Source organism: Megalops cyprinoides, chromosome 24, assembly GCF_013368585.1.
Source record: "Megalops cyprinoides isolate fMegCyp1 chromosome 24, fMegCyp1.pri, whole genome shotgun sequence".
Classification (NCBI taxonomy): domain Eukaryota; kingdom Metazoa; phylum Chordata; class Actinopteri; order Elopiformes; family Megalopidae; genus Megalops; species Megalops cyprinoides.
Window position 1 is genome coordinate 10,199,723 of NC_050606.1, and position 22,251 is coordinate 10,221,973.

The 22,251-nt window shown below is 39.1% G+C and overlaps 1 protein-coding gene across 5 annotated transcripts in view; it reads left to right on the plus strand.

Moving 5' to 3' along the window:
* The first annotated feature begins 1,289 nt into the window (after positions 1-1,289).
* Positions 1,290-22,251, plus strand: part of dtna (dystrobrevin, alpha) — a 74,334-nt gene continuing 53,372 nt past the window's right edge. For 4 of the 5 annotated variants that reach the window (XM_036518684.1, XM_036518686.1, XM_036518687.1 and 1 more), the window contains exon 1: positions 14,547-14,703. In XM_036518684.1, coding sequence (XP_036374577.1) covers positions 14,687-14,703 — 17 coding nt within the window. In that variant the 5' untranslated portion in view covers positions 14,547-14,686. Of the gene's footprint in view, positions 1,484-10,330; positions 10,361-14,546; positions 14,704-22,251 lie in introns of those variants that run through there. The other variant, XM_036518685.1, reaches the window with a different exon arrangement.

Consider the following 22,251-nt stretch of genomic DNA (forward strand, 5'->3'; position numbering starts at 1 on the left):
GTAAGCTCTGTTAAAGGGGAGGGGAGGGTGATGTCTCAATGTTGTGGAGTGGGAGACCAAGGTTCAGTTGCCGGTTTGGGTAATTGCACTAATCACCTTTCCCCTAGAAACCCCTTAAACGCTATACGCAACATGAGCGCAGACGCGATAAAATAAAAACTATTGTGTTGCCATTAGGAACAAGACGTTTCCTGAACTGAATCAAGTTACTTAATTACATCAGTCATTTTCAGTATGACATGCAGATACCTGTTACAATACGGCTAACAGTGTAGAACACTGGCGTGATTTTGTTGTAATATATACAGTACAGCCACAACATTAAGATTCCCTCCAACAAGGAAGCTAAATTGCATTTACTTCCAAAGGGACTTTCCTGCATTTGATAATTGCGCTTTTTTAAAAGTGACACAAAGTGTGAAAGACTGTATGCTTTTCACAGAGTGAAAATAAGTAAACACAGGTATTTGAAAGAATTTAGGGAAAAATGAGTAATGTTACTTTGGAATAGTTCTTATTCGACATTCGTGCAAGGAAATGTTGGCAACATTGTTAAATATGAGATATAATGTAAAATAATTTCGACACGTGGTTATAAAAGCAGACTATTTTTTATCTGACTGATAAGAGTATCGAGAGTAAGACCCACACGAGCAAGACTTGCGAGTCTTTTCATACACCCGAGTAACTTGGCGTTTTTGCTCGCGGTTTTTTTTTTTTTTAATAGATTTAATTGACGCACTTAAACCGTTTAGTTACTTGGCAACCTGGCGGCTCTGTAGTTAAACTTCACCAACAGTCTAGGCCCTTTCTGTTGAAATGCACCTTTTTCCCTAGAAAAAAAATGTGAACAGCCCATGGAGTGCTATTAATGTAATCAATTTTAAATTAGACATATTTCAACTTTTTCCACAATCTCTTCGTTCTGCTCTTGCACCGGCATGCCCCTGTGTCTCGCTGCGTGTCTCCCTGTGCCCAGCTCTCTGTACACAATAATAACGTTTATTGCAGGATGCTGGGATGCCGCTTGTCAGTATCTATCTAGCTACCCATCTTAAGGCGGGGTCAGTGGAAACGCGGTTTGATACATGTGCATGTTTAAAATCTATCCCTCATTCCTTATATCAATAGCCCCAATAAAGTTTTCTGTTCTTCTGCTAAGTAATTATTATTACGTCTTTTTACCATGAAAAAGAGAATGAGGCTGCGTGATGCATTAGAGCATTCAGAGAGATTCCGCACTACGTCATTGGCCGAGGCGCCCAGTTGAATGGGAAGGTGCGGCTGTACTCATTAACATTGGCTACGTACATACAGCAGCGCCAGGAGACGCAGAACCAGTAGCAGGGAGGGCAACGCAAAAGGCAAAACAGAATCCAGAAAAAAATGTGTCGCTCGTAACGTCGTGCTTGGATTTCGCTTGGAAGAAACGACCCGAAGCATGTGCATAACACAATCCTTGACGTTACTCTTTGAGACCCTGGTGAGTAGTGCAAGTGCATTGCGACATTTGGGGTTAAATGACCTTAGACTGAGCATTACCTCACAGGTAAAAAAAAAATCAGCTGATGCTGCTTACCAGTATGAAAATACAACGACACGTTATCTTCCGCGTTATGTCCCTGGCTTGTAAAAAAATCAATCGAGTATGTAATGCACGTATTTGTCCGTTTGCATGTTAAGAAAACCACATTTCGCTGATCTGTTCAGTCATTTTGCTCCTCCGTGGAATTGTCTTTGACATGACTAATGATGCAGACTACTGCGGTTGGAATATGAAATCGGTGCTGTCTCCGTTGCCTGTTGCCGTTTTCGTTCAGACCTAGTAATGGTGGATGCCTCTGATAAATGTATAGGATGATGAAAATGGAGATGGCCAAACGTTTCGCATGCATTCGGACGGTCTGGCGGATGTGCACTACACCGCTGCGAGATGACTATCATCTCTTACAACACGGAAACACGACCTAGTATCCACACCAACGTAAAGCCTAGGCGGGTTACGTTATTCCATTAACACTTCTAATGGGATGTTTTATTTAAGCAACGCGAGGAGTAAAACGGACTACTAAATAAGTACCTAATTGTATTTTTATAAAGGACACTTACTGTCATTCATTCCTTTGTAATTCTTTCACATATACATATGTAGATTATTGTGCATGCATACATACAATTCAGTTAATTGGTCTTCAAGTCGTTTATCCGTTCCCATAATGTTCGGTGAATTTAATTGTACTGAAATTTCCAAAAATGGGTGATCGCGGGGCAGCTTGCAGCAGAAACATTTAATACGTTTCCTTACAAATGCATTTCGAGTTTTATCTGCTTTAAGGAATATGAGAAGAAATCGTTGCCTATTTATTGTTTTTTTTATGCTAACAGGGAACGACTGAATACGACCGACTAAGAATGACACTTCTCTCTTCCATATTATATCATCGCAGGCTTGAAACTTCAGGCTTCATTTCGGCCAGATGTTATGCAGCAGCGTATAGAAGTGTTTCGAAAGAATGCAGTTTGCAGTAAATATTACCAATGTGAAAGCTTTTTTTCCCCCCACAAAACATATGATGCACTAGGTATTAGACATATGAATGACTATGGTAAGTTGGTAATTAGTTTGCACTTAGCATCACAAACGTGTGGGTTTGCAGCAGTGAGAGAAGGAATTATGTTCCAGTCATCATGTTCGCCACCTGAAACATGTTTTTTTTTTTTTAAATACCCTCTACATTACTCAACGTGCTGTGTTGACGTTGAGGGTAAACTGTCTCCTTGTGACACAAATAATATCACCGTATTTATACATGCGGGCATGCATTTCTTTCTCGCACTTTAATGTGGTTTTTAATTTGCACTTTATGTTTTAGTTTCTTTGCAAAGCCATACTCATTGCCATGCCAGTGGTTGTGCCAAGTTTGGTTGAGGTAAAGTGTGTTATGAAATGATGCAGCCGTGTTGTCTGTCACTGACACAGTTGTTTTGTCCTGCAACGTGTTCTTAATTGTTTTAGCATTAGCAGAAAGCACACCACTGATGCTTAGAACAAGATGACGGTGGTGAATATTCCTTTCTGCTCTAAGTGTCTGTGGCATCCTTTCTGGTGGTACCACTATGGCTGCATACAGTATCAGCTTTTGATGATCCACTACATTGGTTTTGTTTTGTATGTCCTGTCCTTATTTGTCTTGGCTTACCTGGATATTAATCATATGAATGTTGGATTGAATTGAACATATTCGCTTAAGAGGTTCTTCTTTTGTGAGTAACTCTCCGTATTCAGTGCTGAACATTGTGCTGTGACCTAAAATAGTCAAGAGCACAAATCAGGCCTTTAAGGTTGTTCATTCAGACAACCACAAACAGTAGTGTTAATCATTTTTAAATGTATGCAGCCTAATTCAGAAGTAACTTGTCACACTGTTTTTAGTTTTTTACCCACCTTATTTCAGTAGTAGAGAAGTAGTTTCAGACTATGAAGTTCTCCCCTGCAGTGCTTTTGACACTTGAGAGAATGCCTTTGCTCTTCTTGTGTGGCTACTGCACTTTCAGGTCCCACTTTCAGAAGCCATACCCCACTTCCGGTTAGATGGTTCTAAATGACAGTATTACATACTAACACACATGTACATGCAACTGGACGCTCACTTATATGCCACTACTACAAATTCAATTGATTCAAAAAGGGCAACATACCCAGCTAAGACGATGCCGTATTTGAATCCCCTTGACAGAAAACCATCAGGCGAAGTGTTGGATTGTGTCTTATTTTTAAAAATACATTTATAGACATGATGTTGTTTAATTTTAATAAGGAATTCATTAGTCTGTTCCTGCTAGGCTTTACCATGCAGCATTTAACTGCAACATTCACTATATTCATAGATGTATTTAAGGCACTCAGGTATGCAAAGAGGAATTATATATTGGACGTTTAAAATATTCTTAGGATACTTGCTCAAAACACTGTTAAATGGCCTGCTTTTATATACTGTACTTTTTGTACTTTTATACTGATACGGCAGTGGGCAATAAGAGCATGCCTAAGTGCATCAGTAAAAAACTAATTAGTTCAGCAAGTAATGCTCTCGGTTTTCTGATGCTCAAGAACACTGTGCTGCTGCAGCATTTGAGGCTACTCTCAATGCGGTAGATGTGCATTACCTTCTGAGACATGTTAAAATGGCAAGCAAATTAAAGGGTCATACTGCTCAGCTACATTCAGAGCAGAGCTTTGTTATTGTAGACCCCTCAACACTGCGTTTACCCGCAAAATCAATGACGGGAAATACGGTGGCCGCCATATTCATATCCAGGACGAATTGTAACCAAAAAAAGGTGAATTAACCTAAAACATTTTAAGCATGCAGGCAGTATGTTTTGTCATCTTTAATACCAACATTGAATATGCCAAAATTGCTGAGGGCAACAGCATATGTTTTTTCAAAAATGTATTTGTTACAGTTTGTGAGTACAGTTGGAGATTATTGTGTAGGGAATTCAGTTCAGTTTGGTGTAAGACCAATTAAATCTACCCAAAAATGAGACTCTTAGATATTTTTGCACTGTGAAAGCGAGGAAAATATTCATTTTCCAGTTAAAATGTTGCTGTTTTCACTATCCCAGTCTTTGTGCTGTGTGCTGCACAGCACAACTCGTACCTGGTGAGAGCTGCTGAGGCTACAGAGTGAATGAACATTTCATTGCCTTTGATAATGGATCTGTTATTGGCAAGGCAAATCCTACACTGAAGGTCTTTGCCCAAAGAATTGCTCAAAATTGTAATATACAAACATATGTCCGTCAAGAATGTGGCTTCTATTTACAAAGAGTTATGGGACCGCAAGCCTAGCAATTAGTGCATTAAATACATTTCAGATTATTGCTTGCGTACAGTGTGTGAAACATGCGTTTTGCATCATGTCTGTGCCAGCATAGAAAAATCTCTTTTGTTTGTATTCATTACAGATGTTAAACACAGGAGGGGTTGATGTAAAGTAATGCTGCACAAGATGTAATGAACATTCTGTGGTATGTCCTGACTTACTGTAAACCTTTTGTTCAGTGTGGTCAGAAAGATCAAAAAAAAGGTTAGCCTGGGACAGTGGTCTGTGCTCCCTCCTACATTTGAGCACAACCTCTTTCATGGTGAGATGTAGCTCAGCAGAATAAACAGCGATTTCATTTCTAATAGCAGTGCCCTGGGTACTAACAGGTTTCTCCAATGCAGGGATTTTGCAGACAACATGATAATTCAAAAGACTTGTGTCTTTTTGTATGTTTCCAGCAGCAGCCATGTTAGTAGGATGCTCTGGATACTCCTGAAGCTGTGTTCATTCTGTCCTCATGGCAGTGGCAGTAGAGTTCTGCTCTGGGCAATAGTACTCCATTCAGCAGCCAGCATACATACTGCGGATCCCAACAGCAGTGACACCAATCCAGAGCATCTCAGCGGAACCTCATGGGTTCATGTTGGCAGAGTGAGGTGGCCACGCTGGTGTTCCATAGCAGGAGGCTCTAATTAATGCGTGTAGTCGTACATTGTCATGCAATGTTAGAACATCGTTTTGTGCAAAGTAGGTGTTAGGATTGGGATTCAGATTCCGTGAATCCCAGAGGTGCCTCAGCAGGACATACCAGTGATGCGGAGCAGTGATGATGTGTGGCTCCTGACATTTAGCAGTTAGGATAATAATAATCAATCTGAATGGATGACTTATGCAAAGATGCTGTTTCATTCTATTTTCAAGATGATAAACAGTTGGGAGTTTATTTAGTTAATAGATGTTAGCTTAATATTTCACTAAAGCATTAAACATGCGAACATTGAACAAAACCCTCAATATTTGCTATATTTCTCATCTCCTTTTCTCTCTGATTAGGTTTTTATGATGATAATATCAGGGAAAGGAACGTTATAATGAACGTTCCCCTTTGTCATTCCATAACCGAAGTGTCTTCTGTCTGATCTCTGACATAGTCAGTTGTAAAAGTATGATGATTGTACTTGACACAAATGTTGTCCTCTGTAATCCCTAGAATCCTATGGGGTTCCCCATTTACAGATTATTAAGGCCAAAAGGCAAGGTCACCTGAGGCCCTTCATTAGTTTTCAATTTCTGGTCTGAACGTCCTAATTTTGCATGGATTGGATTAATCTAAACCCAAATGCTGTCTTCACTATTTTCCAGACACCTAGCATTTTCAAGTCAAGTAGGTGAAAGTCACAGAGCTGTGATAGGTGCAGGTCACAGAGACACCTCCAAAAGCTGTTAAATTTCAAAGCAACAAGGTTGAAGATCACTTAAGCTTCCAGCATTTTTATTTATTTTTTTTTGGAATTCCAGTTTGTAACTTAACCACTTGCACATTTGTGCTATAAAAGTTGTTCCTGAGAACTGTTTTCAAACTTAAGTGAAGTGGTCAAATGTTGAGGTGACAGAGGCTCCTGATATCATAAATTATATTAGTATTTTATTACTTGGGCCTTTACAACACTCCTTCAACTAATATAAACCTTGCACATTATTCTTGCATCCTATTTACACAAAGAAGGCCAAATAAAATGTCCAGCACTTCAGTGCAGCTAACCAATGTCATTTACCCCATTTCTCTTTCTCTGTATTGCAGTAATTGCAATTATCTATTTTTCTGAGAAATTTAAGGACTAACAGACAGACAGATTGCCATAATATACTTTGTGTACTCTTTTAGAATCTGAAATTGAAGTTAAGTGGGGTGATGCACTGCATATTTCTGTTCCATTCCTGCTTTGGATGTGTCCACTTTTAGTTTACTCCAACCTTGTAGTGATTTTACCCGATAATACGATAATACCTGATTTTGAGTGCTGTTTTAAAGCTTGGCTGACAGAATCTAGCACCGCCTCTACCTCTGTAGTGGCTATTTCTAGGAGACACATGGCTCTAACTTTAGCAAGTTTGAAAAAAATCCACTGACATTGTATTGTAAGTGGTATTTTTGTTGTTATGTAAGTGTTTATGTCTGTTATACTGTGTCTTAGTATTTCAAGAAAGGTCTAGGTGAGAGTTGTTCCCCTGTTACCAGTTGTTAAAACACAATCACAGTGTCATCATCAGTCAGTTTATCTAGTGGCCTCACCAATACCAGGTGTTAGGACTAAGTCAAATCTTAAACATAGTTTAATAACCTAACAACAACATGTAATTTAAATTGCAATTTCACTTCTTACCATCAGGTGCCAGGGTTCAGCTGGGGAGGTAGCAAGTAGTGTTCTAGAATCTAACCGGATCTTGCCATTTTTAGATACCTTCGGTGAAGTTAAAGGATCATAACAAAAAAGGCATTTTTCACCAGTCCAGCAATTTATTTTAGGTGCAGTTTTTCATGTGTAAATGCCAACTATTATTCAGACAGGTGTTCTTCTCTGAACTTTGTTTGGGCTGGTGGAAGCCATCATCTGAGCTTTTATTTCAAGCTTTATTGATAATAACACCTGCCTCATGCCATAATCATAGTCCATTACTGATCACATAATGTGTCGTTGGCATTAAACTATTCAGTTACAGCTTAGTCACAGGAACAGACACAAGCGTGTGTTCCATTATTGTCCAAACTCATTTTTTAGCACAATATAATTAGTCTCTGACTTGTATCTGGTGCCCTTTTACATTTATAGTTATTAGAGGAACACAGCCTTTAGGCCCAGCCAGCCAACAGGTCCCAACAAGACAAAAAATGGCATAGTAACCGTAAATCCCCATAAATCATTAATGATGTTTTATTTGTAAACTGCAATGTTAAGAGATATACCTCCATTGTGTGATGTCAGGTCAACCCCAGGAGGTTGGATAAGGAGTTAGAGGTGTACAGTCCTCAGACTGCCCACCATGCTTTTTGGCATATAATTAATACTATTCTGTGGCCCTCCTGAACTTTCTGAATCAACCTCTACTTCTGCTAAAGAACTCCTTGACTCTGGTTTTATGATCAATCTGTGGCCTGGTTTTAATTAAAGACAGGAACATGTCTCTTTTTCCTCGTAAAAGAAGCAGACGATGGATCCAACACATATTAGATAAATGTTCATTCCTGCAGTAACCATTTTACCATTTACTATTTTATCTATGTAGCTAAGCATATGGAAATGATTTAGAGCAAGTTTGTCCAGACAAATCTTTTTTGACAACCTGTATTTTCCAGCACTTTTAAATGCATTTCAAAGCCGTCATATTCATCTTTGTAATGTAAAAGTTTTTTTTTTTTTCTTGACTAACTAGTCTGCCAAGTTTCACATTTTCACATTCCAGATGATATGGACAATTACTGTTATATCACTTGCAACCCACAATGAAAGTATGCCAGCTTCATTGGCTAAGTTTCAAGAGAAAGGAACACAGACAGAAGTAAATTTTGATTCATTAAGAGTGAAGAATGCAGGCATTTTCATCTGTAGAAGGTATCTTTCGTCTTCTGTCATGTTGACTGGCATCCAGGCACTCAGCCAAACGCAGCTGTTTTGACAAAGTACATGCTAGGTGCTTTGGTAATATCATGAGATAGGAGATTCAACTCAAATGGGTTTTTCACTTCTCTGCAGCGTTATACTTGATTTAGTATTGAACGTTTTCAGTGATTGCAAAATGGTTCCTGTAAGTGGATTCCTTGACTTCTTTACCAGCAGAGTACCAGAAGATTTAAACAGGGTTAGTATAGGAATGATTCAGTCTCCATGTTTTTGATCTCATGTGCGGTTGTACAGAGCCCACTGTGTCTGCATGTACATGTCTGAAGAAGAACACTCTTTCATACACAGTCATGTCAGTCCAAATTCAGTCCAGTCATGTCCAGTCATTCCAGTCATGTCATCATGTCAGTCCAAATTCCGGGTAGCTTTAGGACAAAAACAGTAACATTGCCACGTGGCGAGTGTGTAGGAGGTAAGCAAGTAAAACACTAAAAAGAAGCAAGCTAAGTGTGTGTGTGTGTGTGTGTGTGTGTGAATTGTTTGCAGCTGGTGTCACAAATAATGTTGATGGCACTAGCATTGCTGAACTCTGTATAAGAAATTGCCATTGTTGGACACACCCTAGAGGATACAAGTTCCCGTCCAAGCAATAACTTAAACAGACAGAATGCGCCAGAGCTATAATATATTGAACTGACTTTTTTCCTTTCTCCATGAAAAATATATTGATTGATGTGTTTATACAATATCTGTTGCTTATCCTTAATTTATTTTTGAGAGAATGTGCCTTCCCAGCTTCGTGCTAGAGGACATCATTGATTTTGTCATGGTTTTGTTATTTTGTTGGTTATGGCGCTTTAATGTGGGCTCAGATCCTGAACAACTGCCATACCCTTCAGCAAGGTACTTTAGCTCAGATCGGCCAATAAATATCCAGCTGTATAAATGGATTACAGAATGTGTAAAATTTAAAAATGTAAATATTGTAAATTGCCAAGGATACAGCGTTCTGCTTTGGCTGCGAGCAGCAGCCGGGTGTTAGGCCCACAGATCTAAACCACACCAGAGATGTGGCAAGGACGGAGTAATCCTTGAGTAGCATTTTAAAAGGCAAGCCGACGACTATAGGTCACTGCATGCATGCAGCATAATGTAACCTTTTACAGAAGCGGGTTAAAGAAGCAATTTAGTGAAAGTAAATTCTATAGGGTCTCGGAGGAAGTGCCATATATTTTTATAACATTGTTAATAATTTCAGAAGTTAGTTAGAATGCAGTTGATTGTGGTGGCCATGTGTTTTTGATACATTTGCACTAAATCTGTAGACAGATTTCATGGTGATAGATCTAACAGATATCACATCGGTCCTGATTTTCATGTTGCTTGCATTTTACACGGAAAAGGTATGGATTGACTGGGTGATGGCAGCCTTGTTTTGTGCATGTATCAGGTTTCTTTTGTTAACTTTTAAGAGAAATCCACACCTCCTACATGGTTCACATTATTGCCAGACTGTTTCAACCAAGCTGTGGGTCTGCTATTTGCCTTCTGTAGCACTCTGTTCCTGTCAAAATGCATTTGCCATAACAGTGATCAGCATGAATGCAAAGAACATTAAAATGCACCCTTGGATTTTAAACAAAAAATTGATAATTAAAACAATGATCATGAGGGTTACTATTATTTATGACTGTATTCCCAATGCAGTCATAAATCTAATTTATTACGAAGGGTCATTATTTTTATAATAGGCACAAGAAACTATGATCTGAAATGCATAGAGTTAATTATTTAAAACAATATAACTAAATATTAAAATGAAGACTTTCTCTCTGTTTTTCTTCTTTTTTTACTGCTGTGTTGGAACATGGCCTCTAGATGCACTAGGACTCTGCACCAAACATAAAGGTAAGAATTTTTAAGCTTATTTCTGAGCACAGATAGGTACAGCTACTGTGTATGTTGCTCATATAAAGCAGATATAGGTTTACATTTGTTAATCAGTATTTAATGACAAGCCACCGCATGGAGATGACGAAGACATGCAATTTTAAACACCCCATACAGCGATTTTTCCTTATCAATAATGAAGGAAATATTGTGGCAGTATAATCCATACATTATATTCTTGCATTGCTTAAAAATGCAAAAAAAAATTATTGAGGAATGGTGTGACATTTGCATAGTGTAAAAAAAACTTGAGATGGGGAACATAATTAATATTTTTCTTACAGGCATTGACAGAAATCTTTGTTGCAAATATATACATTTATTTTCATGCCAATCTCATCAATACTGCCTGATGTCAGGGAGAGATCTTGCTAGGATGTTTAAAAATACTGCCATCGTTGGATTTGTAGCACTTAGGTATTGATTGTGAGGTACATAAATTGCAGCCTTCTTTATGCTTTTTCCCCATTATGCAGCCTTACTTTGGAATCACCAATTCAATGTTATTCCTGTCTCACCACGAGAACCACTGTTCTCATGTAGGAGAGCCTGATTGTAGTAAATGCATTCCTCCAACACACCCACAAGCCAACCGCAGCTATATTTCACACTGCAAGTCACCCATTGCATGATAGCTAAGCACCAATTGCGGGATGGGCACGGGGTCACTAACAACCTGCAAGTACCTGATGTGCTTGGGTGTCTGAGAGTGGTGAAACCACATTGAAATTGTATTGTTACAATTAAGTTAAGTAGAAAATGTACACAACATGCTGTATAAGTATTTGTACGAGTTCAGGATTGTTTTGATAAGCTGAAAATGTGCAAATTCTCATTTAAAAGGAAAAAAAAATAGGAAAATAACTCCAGAGAAATAGTGCCATATATCCAAAGTCAGCTTTGGCTAGAGCTGTTCAACTCTGTCTTTTATAGGAGGCTAAATTCTTTGTAGCCTTTTGCCAGCTTGCAACACAAATTAGGTAGGGAACGTTCCTTAATTGCACCGGTTCAAATCAAGGTGAATGTTTACTGCAGTGATTTAGCATGTCAGCTACCTAGCTTGATGGTTAATGGATTTGAAAGTGATGGGTGCTCAAACTCTTTGAATATGCAGACTGAGATAGGTGTTGTCCTGACCGTTTTTATGTTATACAGGTGTCACACCTGGATTCAATCATCATTTGCCCTTAAGAAAAAATGAAAAGTTTTTTTTTAATCAATTCTGGGGATTGCTGAACTTCCTGAACTGTTTTTGTGAAGAAAAAGTAACAATTTAGCTTGGAGTCAGTGATAAAAGTTTGCTCACATTCACTGCCCCCCTCAGAATAACTTGATCCTTTTTATTGTCCCATTCAGAGTACGTAATTATAGCTTTAGTGCTCTCTGGGGCTGTCCTCATAATGTTTTCACTCTTTGCACTGTAATTTTCATAAAACACACCAACGTGATTCAGTTTGTCTCAGTTACTATATGTTGTTAAAATATTAAAAAGAGTGAGAAAAATGTTACCAAATGGACCTTTCTCCGTGGCAAAAAGATAAAGTGTGTTATTTCTCCATTTAAGGGTCAGGTTTAAAAGTTAATTTGCATCTGTTTTTGAAATATGAAAAAGTCAAACATTTTATATAAACAAGTCTACAAAATTACTGTTTAGCTCACTCAGTTTTTACTATTTTAAAGCAAGGCTGCAATACTGGAGTTTTCATAGCTTTCTGAAATATGAATCTAATGTAGAATTTACTTACTTGCCATCAGCATGAATCACCCTGAAATGCTAATATCAATGTTCGGTATATTAATGTGAACCTCAGGGAAAGTGTTTGGCTGGTGATGGCTGATTGTATTACATCAGATCAGCGGTCTGTACGAAGCTGAAGTGTGTAACTACTTTCTCTTATTCTCTCATTCATGGTGTGCATTCAACTTTGATGGTGATGCAGCACAACAAACTCACATTAATAGGCATCTCACTGTGGGTATGTGGGTTGAGGCAATTAGGAATGGCATTGTTACTATTGAAAAGAATGCAGAAAAGAATACACTCATACTTTGAACACATACATATTCTGCTATAGCGGTTTGAGACTTCTGCAGAGACCTGTGATTTAGGTCAGTACAAAAGGTGGGTAAAGTGTATGTAGATAGGTAGTCCATAGTTTATTTTAGATAGTCTATTTTAGTCTGTAGACAGATGAGTTGGAATTAAGTCTTTAGAAATGTGGAATTCTGACATGGCTGTGGTACCTGATAATGAGATGGCTGGAAAATAGTCTTCCTGTCAGGGGTGCATGTAACAGGTCTTGATGCCATTTACTCCTGTGTGATGGAAAGACATAACAATCTTTGTCTGGGAATGGAGTGGAATGTTAGTTTGTGACCGTGTGACCTTGAAGAATAAAGAAGGGTAATGGCTTATACGCTTAAAAATGAATCTGAATAGGGATCCTGGGTGGCTTAGTGTGGCTGTGTCATCTGCAGGCGATGAGTGGGTCAAATTGGTTTCATTCCACCAGGGAGGGGGAAGGTATATCAGCGAGGACCCCCTTGTCACACACACTGCTCTCAGCACCCTGCGACTCCTTAGGTGCCTGAGAGATACTTGGATCACGTCACTGGAATGCCGTCCACTTCACTGTGGTGCACTGTGGGATTTGTAGTGTGAATAACAGTCTAATTGGCATGTGTATCGGAAGATTGCATTCACCTAACCTGCATTCCTGAAAGTACAGAGGTTGGCATGGTGAGACAAGCGGCAATGCATAAGGAAAGCATCTGTCTGGTGTAAACCAGGTGTTGTGTGTGTTGTGCAACGAGAAAATAATTACAACCCTGCCGTGTCTAAATACGACACATATGCTGCTGATTGTAGATTTTCATAAATGACTGGCCATATGTAACAACGCCACATGAAAAAATTGCAAAGCAAAGCCATAAGCATTGACCATGTTGCTCTGCATTGTTGAGATCCCTGTAATGATTAGCGTTGCTGTTGAAGAGGAGTGCCTCGTATGGAGCGCAGAACACCACTTGTATAAGCAGCATCTGTGGCTCTTCATGTGGGCATTAAGGCTTCCTTTCACTCATCTTTCCAGCCACGTCATTAGTGGGGCATATACCGGAAAAGCGTGACATCATTTCCATTGGAATAGCCCCATAACCACATTTCAGGGGTGGCCAAATCACTCCCCTAGCTTATTGCTCTTTTCTTTAAGAAATTCTTTAAGAATTTCTTCTTAATTAAGAGAGCAAATGGCAGTGCACATGACTAGATACTGGGCAGTTTACTAGATATACCCGGATACTGGCAACTACTGCACATGTGTACAAGCAGTATGGAATCAGTACTATAGCCATGTGAGAAGAAAATATCAATACATAATTAAAGTAGTACCTAGAAGCAGAGACGGGTACAATTGCAATCTACAGATTATCCTTTTTATAGAAGAAATGCATTTCATAACTCTTCTTTTAGGCACAAGGTATATGTGTAAGTGGTAGATGACCATGTCATTGCTGCCCAACAAGTGCTCTTAGAATATCAGTGAACAGATCATAATCCTTTCTCCACTCATCGACAGTGTAAAAAATAGAAAGCACAGTGTAAATAAAGGACAAATAAGGCAATAGTACTTCATGCCAGAAACCACAGTGACTGGGTGAGAAGGTATTTATATGAACACAAATCAACATGGCAGACAAGTGTAAAACATTAAACACTGAGGAAGAATGCTGCAGAGAAAAAAAAAAGAAGTTTGTTGGACACGCAAATTGTGAATTCTGTCTGGGCATGTTCAAAAAAACCCACAGTTAATGTGCGCCGTGAAACGTGTTGCATCTCTCTTTCTGCCGGCGCTGCGTCATTCGGCTTTTTTTAAACATCTTTGGGTGTTTTTTTTTTTTTTGGTGAGAATAAAACGAAGCCCAATTTGACTTTTCCTGCAACACACAAACAGGCTGACGGCCCAGTGTGATTTATGGTGGCGTTCTGGGCAGACGCCAGCGGAGAGGCATGAGAGGAGCCGCGCTGTGATTGGAGAGAGGAGGGAGAGCCGTGTGCCAGCGGAGCCGAGCAGGAATGTGGAACCCGCTCATTTGAAGTTAAAGATAGAGGCAGAGGCAGACTTGTTTCCAGTCAGTTTCCAATTTCAGATATCTGCCCCGTCTTCTGCGGGCTGCCCGCGCTGTCGGATTTGCCCCTGAGAGAGGGGGTTTATACGTGCAGCTGTTGTGCAACGGAGGACATACTTGTGCGGCGACACACACTCTGATAAGAGAAGAAGGACGATGGTGCACACAGAGGGGTATGTTCAGATACGAGCAGCTTGTTTGACAGTTCAGAAATGGTTTGCAATTTGTAGCACAAGTAATGAACTTCAATTGTTTTCCTTGTTTGTTGAATATTTTTGAATTCCAACTAAGGTTAAGATTGCAGAAGGTTTTGTTTAGGTTTTTTATTTTACAGATTAAACATGTAAAAAAAAAGATTAAGAACTGATTTGTCAACTCTTTAACAACTAAAAATCTGACTGCTAATTAGCTTTGTATTGTGGTAAACAAACGCGGTTCATTGGGCAGTTGAAAAAGGAATGATTATATGGGCTGTATGGCTTAAGACTTGGGCACAAGATTTATTTTTGTCTTCTTGTTGTCAGGTGGTTTGGTATTAGAAGCTCGTATGCACTATAGATGCTTAGTCAAATGGGTAACCAGGCTTGCTACAGCCAGGAATCATGGAACATAAGGTTCTGACCACATGGGTTCTATAATCTGCAGAGTTTTGGAGAGTGTCAGACAGTGCTGAAGATTTCAGCTGATTTTTCCCCTTATCTTATACACTTACTTGTGCTATTTTGTTTTTATTTTATTTTGTGTTTTATTTGTCCTTATCTGTGATTTGGGAATTTATCGATTTGATTTTGTGGGTTGAATGATAAAGACTGCACAATCAGCTTGTGGTGTGATGGTATGAGAAAAGGACTATAGAACAGGTCAGTGGCTTTGAATTCTTGATCAGACACTGCTGTAGATTCCTTCAGCAGGGTACTTTAGATCTAGTGAAAGTTCAGTGAAAAAAGTTCAGCATTATGATTGGGATGTACAATTTGTAATCTGCCCTTAAGAATAATGTCTGCTAAGGAAATAGTTCATGTTTATGTTGAAGAATTATCACATTTTATCTACCTCTCAGTTTTGTTTTCCATAACACTTTACATGACTTGTTTATGGAGGGGTAGAGCCACCTGTTAACCACTGAGTTATACCAGTCATGTGTTTAAGGGCACTTTCACACGAAGGTAATTTGCAGTCGATTCACACTGGGTACTCTTTCAGACTACCTTTCTCTATGAACGATGCGATCGAAGACACAAATTCATTTACAAAGAAATTCAGGTTTGTTAGTTTAGTCCATTTACTGCTACATGTAGGCCAGAGTTTTATTGATTTCACGTAGTAGCCTTTTTAATTGAACTGAGCTTGAGTTTAATTGTCCTGAATTTGTTTAATTGAACCGAGTTTGCTTGCCTCTAGCAAGCTAGAAAAAGTCCTCTGGAGGATATTCAGCTATAATGGAAAAAGCAGAATACACCTTATGTATTGTGCTGCAGTGTGCTCTGTGTATTCTTTGGCACTTTCACCACTTTACTGCAGTAGGAATCCACAATAGTGTTAAAGTGTTACCTCTTTCCATGGAAGGCACCAATTTACAGCATACAAAAGAGACTGGCAGCTGAAGGAAAAGCAAAAAAAAACCTCACACCACGAGACCACAGCTTGGTGCCTTTTTTTGAGCAGTTTGTTTCCAGTTGAACCTGAATACATTTACTGACACGCTACACACACTTCTCACAGATCAAAATCACAAATGCACCAAGTTCACTTCCAAACAGTCTGACACCAGCCCTCTCTATAGGTCTTAGTTCGATTGTTTTAATTTGCATCTTGGTGCTGTTGCTTCACTGCCACGGTTGACGCATAGCCCGGAAAAGAAACTGAACTGCACTTCCACTCTAACAAAGCAGTAAGGTGAACTGAAAGGTCCCTAAGAGATTTCAAGCGACTGATGCTCCCCCCCCTGCTATTCTGGTTCTGTCTTTAAAATGCAGAATTAGGGTGACAGCTTTTCTGTTCACACACAATGCAAATACAAAAGTCCTGCACTACTTTTGTGCATCCATTGTTGGCCCAACCATAGTGCAGCGACCTTGGCCTTCAGCTGCAAACTGAAGCCTCAGTGTTAATACAGTATGAATCATTTTTGCAGCGTTTCTTTGTTTAGCCCTAGAAGGGTATGTCCCATCTCACTGCATTCAGAACACCGAGATAAACCTGCTGTAGTCTTGTCATAGCACAACACTTAGCAATAACACTCAGTTTAATTTGATTCACACTTAATGAATGACCTCTGAAAATCCCCTCAGCTGTGAACTGACACAAAAGTCAACCAAAAATGGTAAAGATAACCATGAAAATGGAAATGGCACTATTGCAATGTTACCGTGATGTTTAGCACTTTATTCATAATGACCAGGGCTTCAAGGAAAAAAATGTAGGAAGTCTCTAAATCATAACCAGCCCAATACCCCCCCCCCCCCCCCCCCCCCCAAAAAAAAAAAAAAAAGAAATTAGACTAGATTAGAATGCCAGTGTTATTTTAGAAAGCCCATTATAATGGCATGGTACTATAATAGCTATTCACATAGAAGTCAATCATTTATGATGCAGGCATTGCAAGGCATGCTTGCATAACTCTTCTCTAATTCGCAGCAGGTACTTTGAGATTTCTAATCTGTTAATGTGCATCTTTCTCTCCTGACCTTAATTTCTTTTATGATAACTGATTGGCTATGTAGGCAACGCCCATGTTGCAATGATCCATTTTTCCATGATCCGCATATAAAATGCTGCCATTGATCGTTTTATGGCACAAAATGTTTTGATGAGAGTGAGAGGATTGGAGGAAAGACTAAAGATTCAGATAGCTTATTTATATTTTTAATATAGATATATCTATATCTCAATTGATATTGAGAATACTTGACCATATATATGTGTGTTGACAAATGCTCCTGTGTTCAGGAGCATAAACCCCATTTACAACATTGTTTCTATGGGAAAGAAGGATTCAGTTCCAAGTCATCCAGTGTCTGACAGGGTCTCCAAGAACACACTGTGACGTAAAAGCAGGGACTTCCTGCACTCTTTTTTTGGACTGTCAGCGAAGGGTCATTCAGTTCCAAGTTTACAAGTTTGGTACAGCAGCCTGCAAATCTCAGTTGTTGCTGAAAGTAATCAATTTTCCCTTCAACATGGCATAATTCAGCCAAAAGTTAAACGTTGACGTTGACTTGAAAAATCACCCTGGGCTCTGTTTTAACCTTGTCATCATGTATTTCATCTTATTTGACTTGGAATGTGTTTTCTAGAAAAGAAATCAGAGTCCTTACCTCACATTTTAGAAGATGCAAAACAGTGCGTTTTCTTCAGCCCCCACCATTGTGGGGTGATGCAGATCATTAAATTAAAATAAGGATTATGTGTACTATCAGCCATAGCAAAACAACAAAAAATGGCTTTCATGGATCTTCTCTGTACAGTTTTGCTTTTACAGTGTTCCATGAATGGTATGAAAACTGCTCTCACATGCAATGTTTAACACAAACTTTTTAATACTGCAGTTATCTATAGATGTCAAGACCTTTTCCATCCAAACTTAGTTGGACAATTTGGTCATGTTGTAGATAGCAGCATCCACTAGATTGTAGTGGATGCTGTCAGAGAACCCATACTGTCATTTGCTCAAAATGTATCAGGTTTTTCATTTAGTTGGTCCAAAAGGTCTTTGTTTCAGGGCTTTGGTCAAGCCCTCTGGTAGACCTAGTCATTTAACTTTATATTGCTGCATCACTGGTGGCGAAAATGCACCCAGAAAGCTCAGTGAATACAGAGGAGTCTGTTTCATATGTTATGTGGTTGTTGTTTTATTGTTGCAGAAAAGACAGATAAAGATAGATTAGTAGTGAATGGACAGCTCTGTCTCTCTTTCCTGGCATTATTATGAATACTGTCAGTGTTGATATCCACTGTAATAACACACACATTCTTTCTCTGGGTTTTTTGCCGACAACCAGTTATATCTCAATCTAAACAAGACTGAAGCCAAATCCGGTCTGACACCCCATATTCCACACTTATTTATCACATAGTTTAGTTATACTGACATTTTACAGGGTACTTCAGTGGGTAATTTTACTTCTGTGGCTTATTTGAAGCACTTATCTAGTATTATCACCGGCTGATAATGTCCTTGTCGGAATTGTCACTGCCCCTTTTCTGAAAAATGACTGAAATTTGTGCCCTTCTGAACACTCCCCAGTGGCAAGAAAATAGTTTGACAGAGTTAATTTTTAATAAGCTCTTCTAACAGAACCAGAAGCCAATTGCTGGGCACCAGTAAGATTGTAAATCACAGGAGAAAAAGAAAATGACTTGTGGATGATATGACTGTGCTCTGTGTGATGCTATTTTGATTGAAGCATGATGTCTTTAAACATTTTTAACCAGAGAATGTGTTCTAAAACATAAACAAAGCATCTAGCTAGCTGGCTAGTTAGCTGACAAGCTGTATTGTATCTGCTTCTTGACAACTGGCTGCTAGCTCAAAGCATTTGCAATGTTTTTGTTTATTTTTTGCCATTTATGTTAAAGTTATAGACATGAATAATTTTGCCATCCGTTGCAATATTTGAAACTGACAATGGCAAATGAAAGTTTGAATTCAATGAGGAAGTTGGAGCTTCATTTCACCTGAATTAACCCGATTGATGAGATTGCTAGATACATGTCTGGATTTAGGAAAAAAATCTAAATTTCTCACAACTGGATGGTAATAAGCACTGTACCTTTACAGAAACCAAGTGTAGGAGCATATCAATAGCTGCAATAATAAAATAAAAAGCGATTTGCAAGGCCACTGTGTGCAAGCTTCTGCCGTGCAATTACAGTGAACTGTTCTTTGATTTGTTGTCAAGCGCAGGAGTGTACTTAGAAGCCTTGTAAAGTCTTTTGTAAATGCCTATGGTTTTGTCTCCATTCGTAATTCCACAGAACCATCACTTGGCACCACCTTTGGTTTTAAGAATTCACCAACAATGTCAAAAGCACTCCTTCACAAAGCGTACATGTTCGTAGATTTGGTCAAAGGGGGAAGCAAGGAGAAGATCCAGCCTTCTGCAGTTTTTTTTTGAAGTTTTGGAAACCAATGGAAAATTCCTCCCTTCATACTAGCAAAATGTAGAGGAGGAAACAAGGATATGAAAACACTATAACATGTAGCGTTTTATTAATTTGGGTTATCCTTTTCTCAGGTGTTTTTGCACTTGGGTCTGTTGTCCTTTGCAAATGGCCTTTGTCCCTTTCTTTTTCATCCTCATTGGACAAAAGCCTGCGACATTCCAGTTCTTTCTGTGAATGGGTGTGAATTCCTGAGAGATTAGTATGACCCCCCCCCCCCTGTTTAAACACAAACTGAGCAGCCACATCTCAGGGATCCCATTACTTTGATGGGTTTTTCTCCATCTAGTGGTATAAAGAGGTACTGTCATCACTTAAGGGGAGCCAGGCAGGCAGGCAGTGAGTCAGTTTGTGAGGGAATTACACTGCGATGTTTTGAGTTGCTTCCTTCGGTAGCAGCCAAAAATGCAGCTGGCAGAGCCTCATAGGGTGTGTAGCAAAGGCATTACTTGTGTCTGGGGCCATTGACTAAACTGGATATATTTGCACATGCTGTTTTGTTTTCTGGATTTCAAACAAATGTTTTAATTCAGGTACAAAATACAGCTGACTATTCCTGGTCATGGAAATAACCTTCCAAGAATTGACCTCAGCCACAATGGTGTGTTCGATAAGACATGAACACAGCAGCTGTTGTACCTGAATCTTCACTGAACTCATGGAATCTGCTCTGCAGTGTAACATATTGTTCACTGCACAGCTGAAGCCTCTTTTTTTTTCCTGGGTCAGGTCCTTGCCCTTTGCTGTACAGGTATGTGTCAAAGGCTTCTTTGTTTCTGAAGTAGCAAATATGTTATTAAAATACTCAAGGGCAGAAGAGCGATAATGGACGGTCCGCTTGGAACTTTCCAACTGGAAGGAGCAGGTTGCCAAGAACAGGGTTTAAACTCACTGCTGTTTTGTGCTCTGCTGCTATGGAAGTGTATAAAACCACAGGTACAGCAAAGCAGCTTCAAATCACAGCAGAATTAGAGTCAGTGATCTGTTCCTTTCTATAATCAGAACAGCAGCGAAGTTCGAAATAGAGACGTTAGCACGATTTAATACACTGTCATACAGTCTTGATTCAATTGTGTTAAGCATGTAAAGTTTACCCAAATTCAGTTATAACTACCTGTACTATAATTTTAAAACAAAATGGGCCAAAACCAGCTGCATTTTTCCAAACTGGCCTCAGTTTCACAAAATGCATATGGCCACATTTCTTTCAAATTAGTAGAATGAGTAGTATCAGTTGTTGTGGACTGCAGTATGTATACAGAAATAAATGTATACAGATTAAATATTGATTTTGAGTCTTAAGAATTGAAAACTTCGCAACAGGGGCTGTGATCATCATATTATTAACAGGGTTCAAAACATGATGATCACAGACACATAAACACAGCTCGCTGCTTTAGACTCCATCTGTGTGCCAGCATGCTTTCTCTCCCAGACAGACTGAACCAACATTCCCAGCACACAAGTCGGCTTCAGTGCCACTATCTGCACTCGCCACGCCAGGCCACTGTCACACAACAAGCGTGCAAAGGTCACAATGACACATCAGATACTGCGAAGAGGGGCCGAGTATCAATCCGCTCTTAAGAGAGCATGATGAGCATCTTATCACTTGAGTGCCCTCAATGGCTCAGGCTCTTGCTGTGAGTGGTAATTAAGAGCATCAATCATTTAATGTGTCCTCATGGAAATTGTTTCAAAAGTGTTTATAAAGTGTGACAGTGAACACACTTAACTTTTGTGGGAACAGTTCGCTGTTGGTCCCCTGGATTTATTGCCTGAGCCATCATGATTGTTGGGCACTAAGGAGTAAGTTTGTAATGCCTGTTCAGTTCATCCAATAAAGAAATAGTAGCATTTCTTAACCGTGTGGTTTGTAGTGATTAGAATCTGTATGTATTTGAATTGCTGTAATTCAGCCAGTTGGATTTTAAATGATGCCACGTAAATAAGGATTCCGACCCCATAAATTCACATTTTCATGGGTGCAAATATTTTGTAAAAACACTTCTGGTTTTATGTTCACAAAATTAATATATACAGTGGTTTCATCCACTGTGTGCACTGTAATGTGACTAAAAATTTAGTTTCAGAAATGCATTCTTCCAATTGAGGAATTGACCCCCAACCCCAGTTAACTTTTATTGTTGTTTTACACTTTCTTATATACTGCCTTATGAGCCCTCACAATCTGCGCTCTGTTCTTCTGTTGCTTCACTACTGAATGCTTTTTGCTGAGTCAGTTCCTTGTCATTGTACAATGTGTGTATTACTCAAAGGCCTCGGTTTCCCAAGAACATTTTGTCATTTTTATCAAGTAGGAAATGTATTATTCTACTGAGGGGCAATATGGGACAGCAGGTGATCTATTCCCTGGCAGACAGTGACAGTATGTCAGGATCAGCTTTAAACTTTATTACTTATTACCTCATTATTTTCTGCTCTGCATCTCCGGTTGTATATCAGTCCTCAGGCACGGCAATATCATATACTCAAAGGATTGCGCCCTGGTGGATAAAATCTTGTCTGTTTCTTTCTCTCGTGGACTACATTTCCCT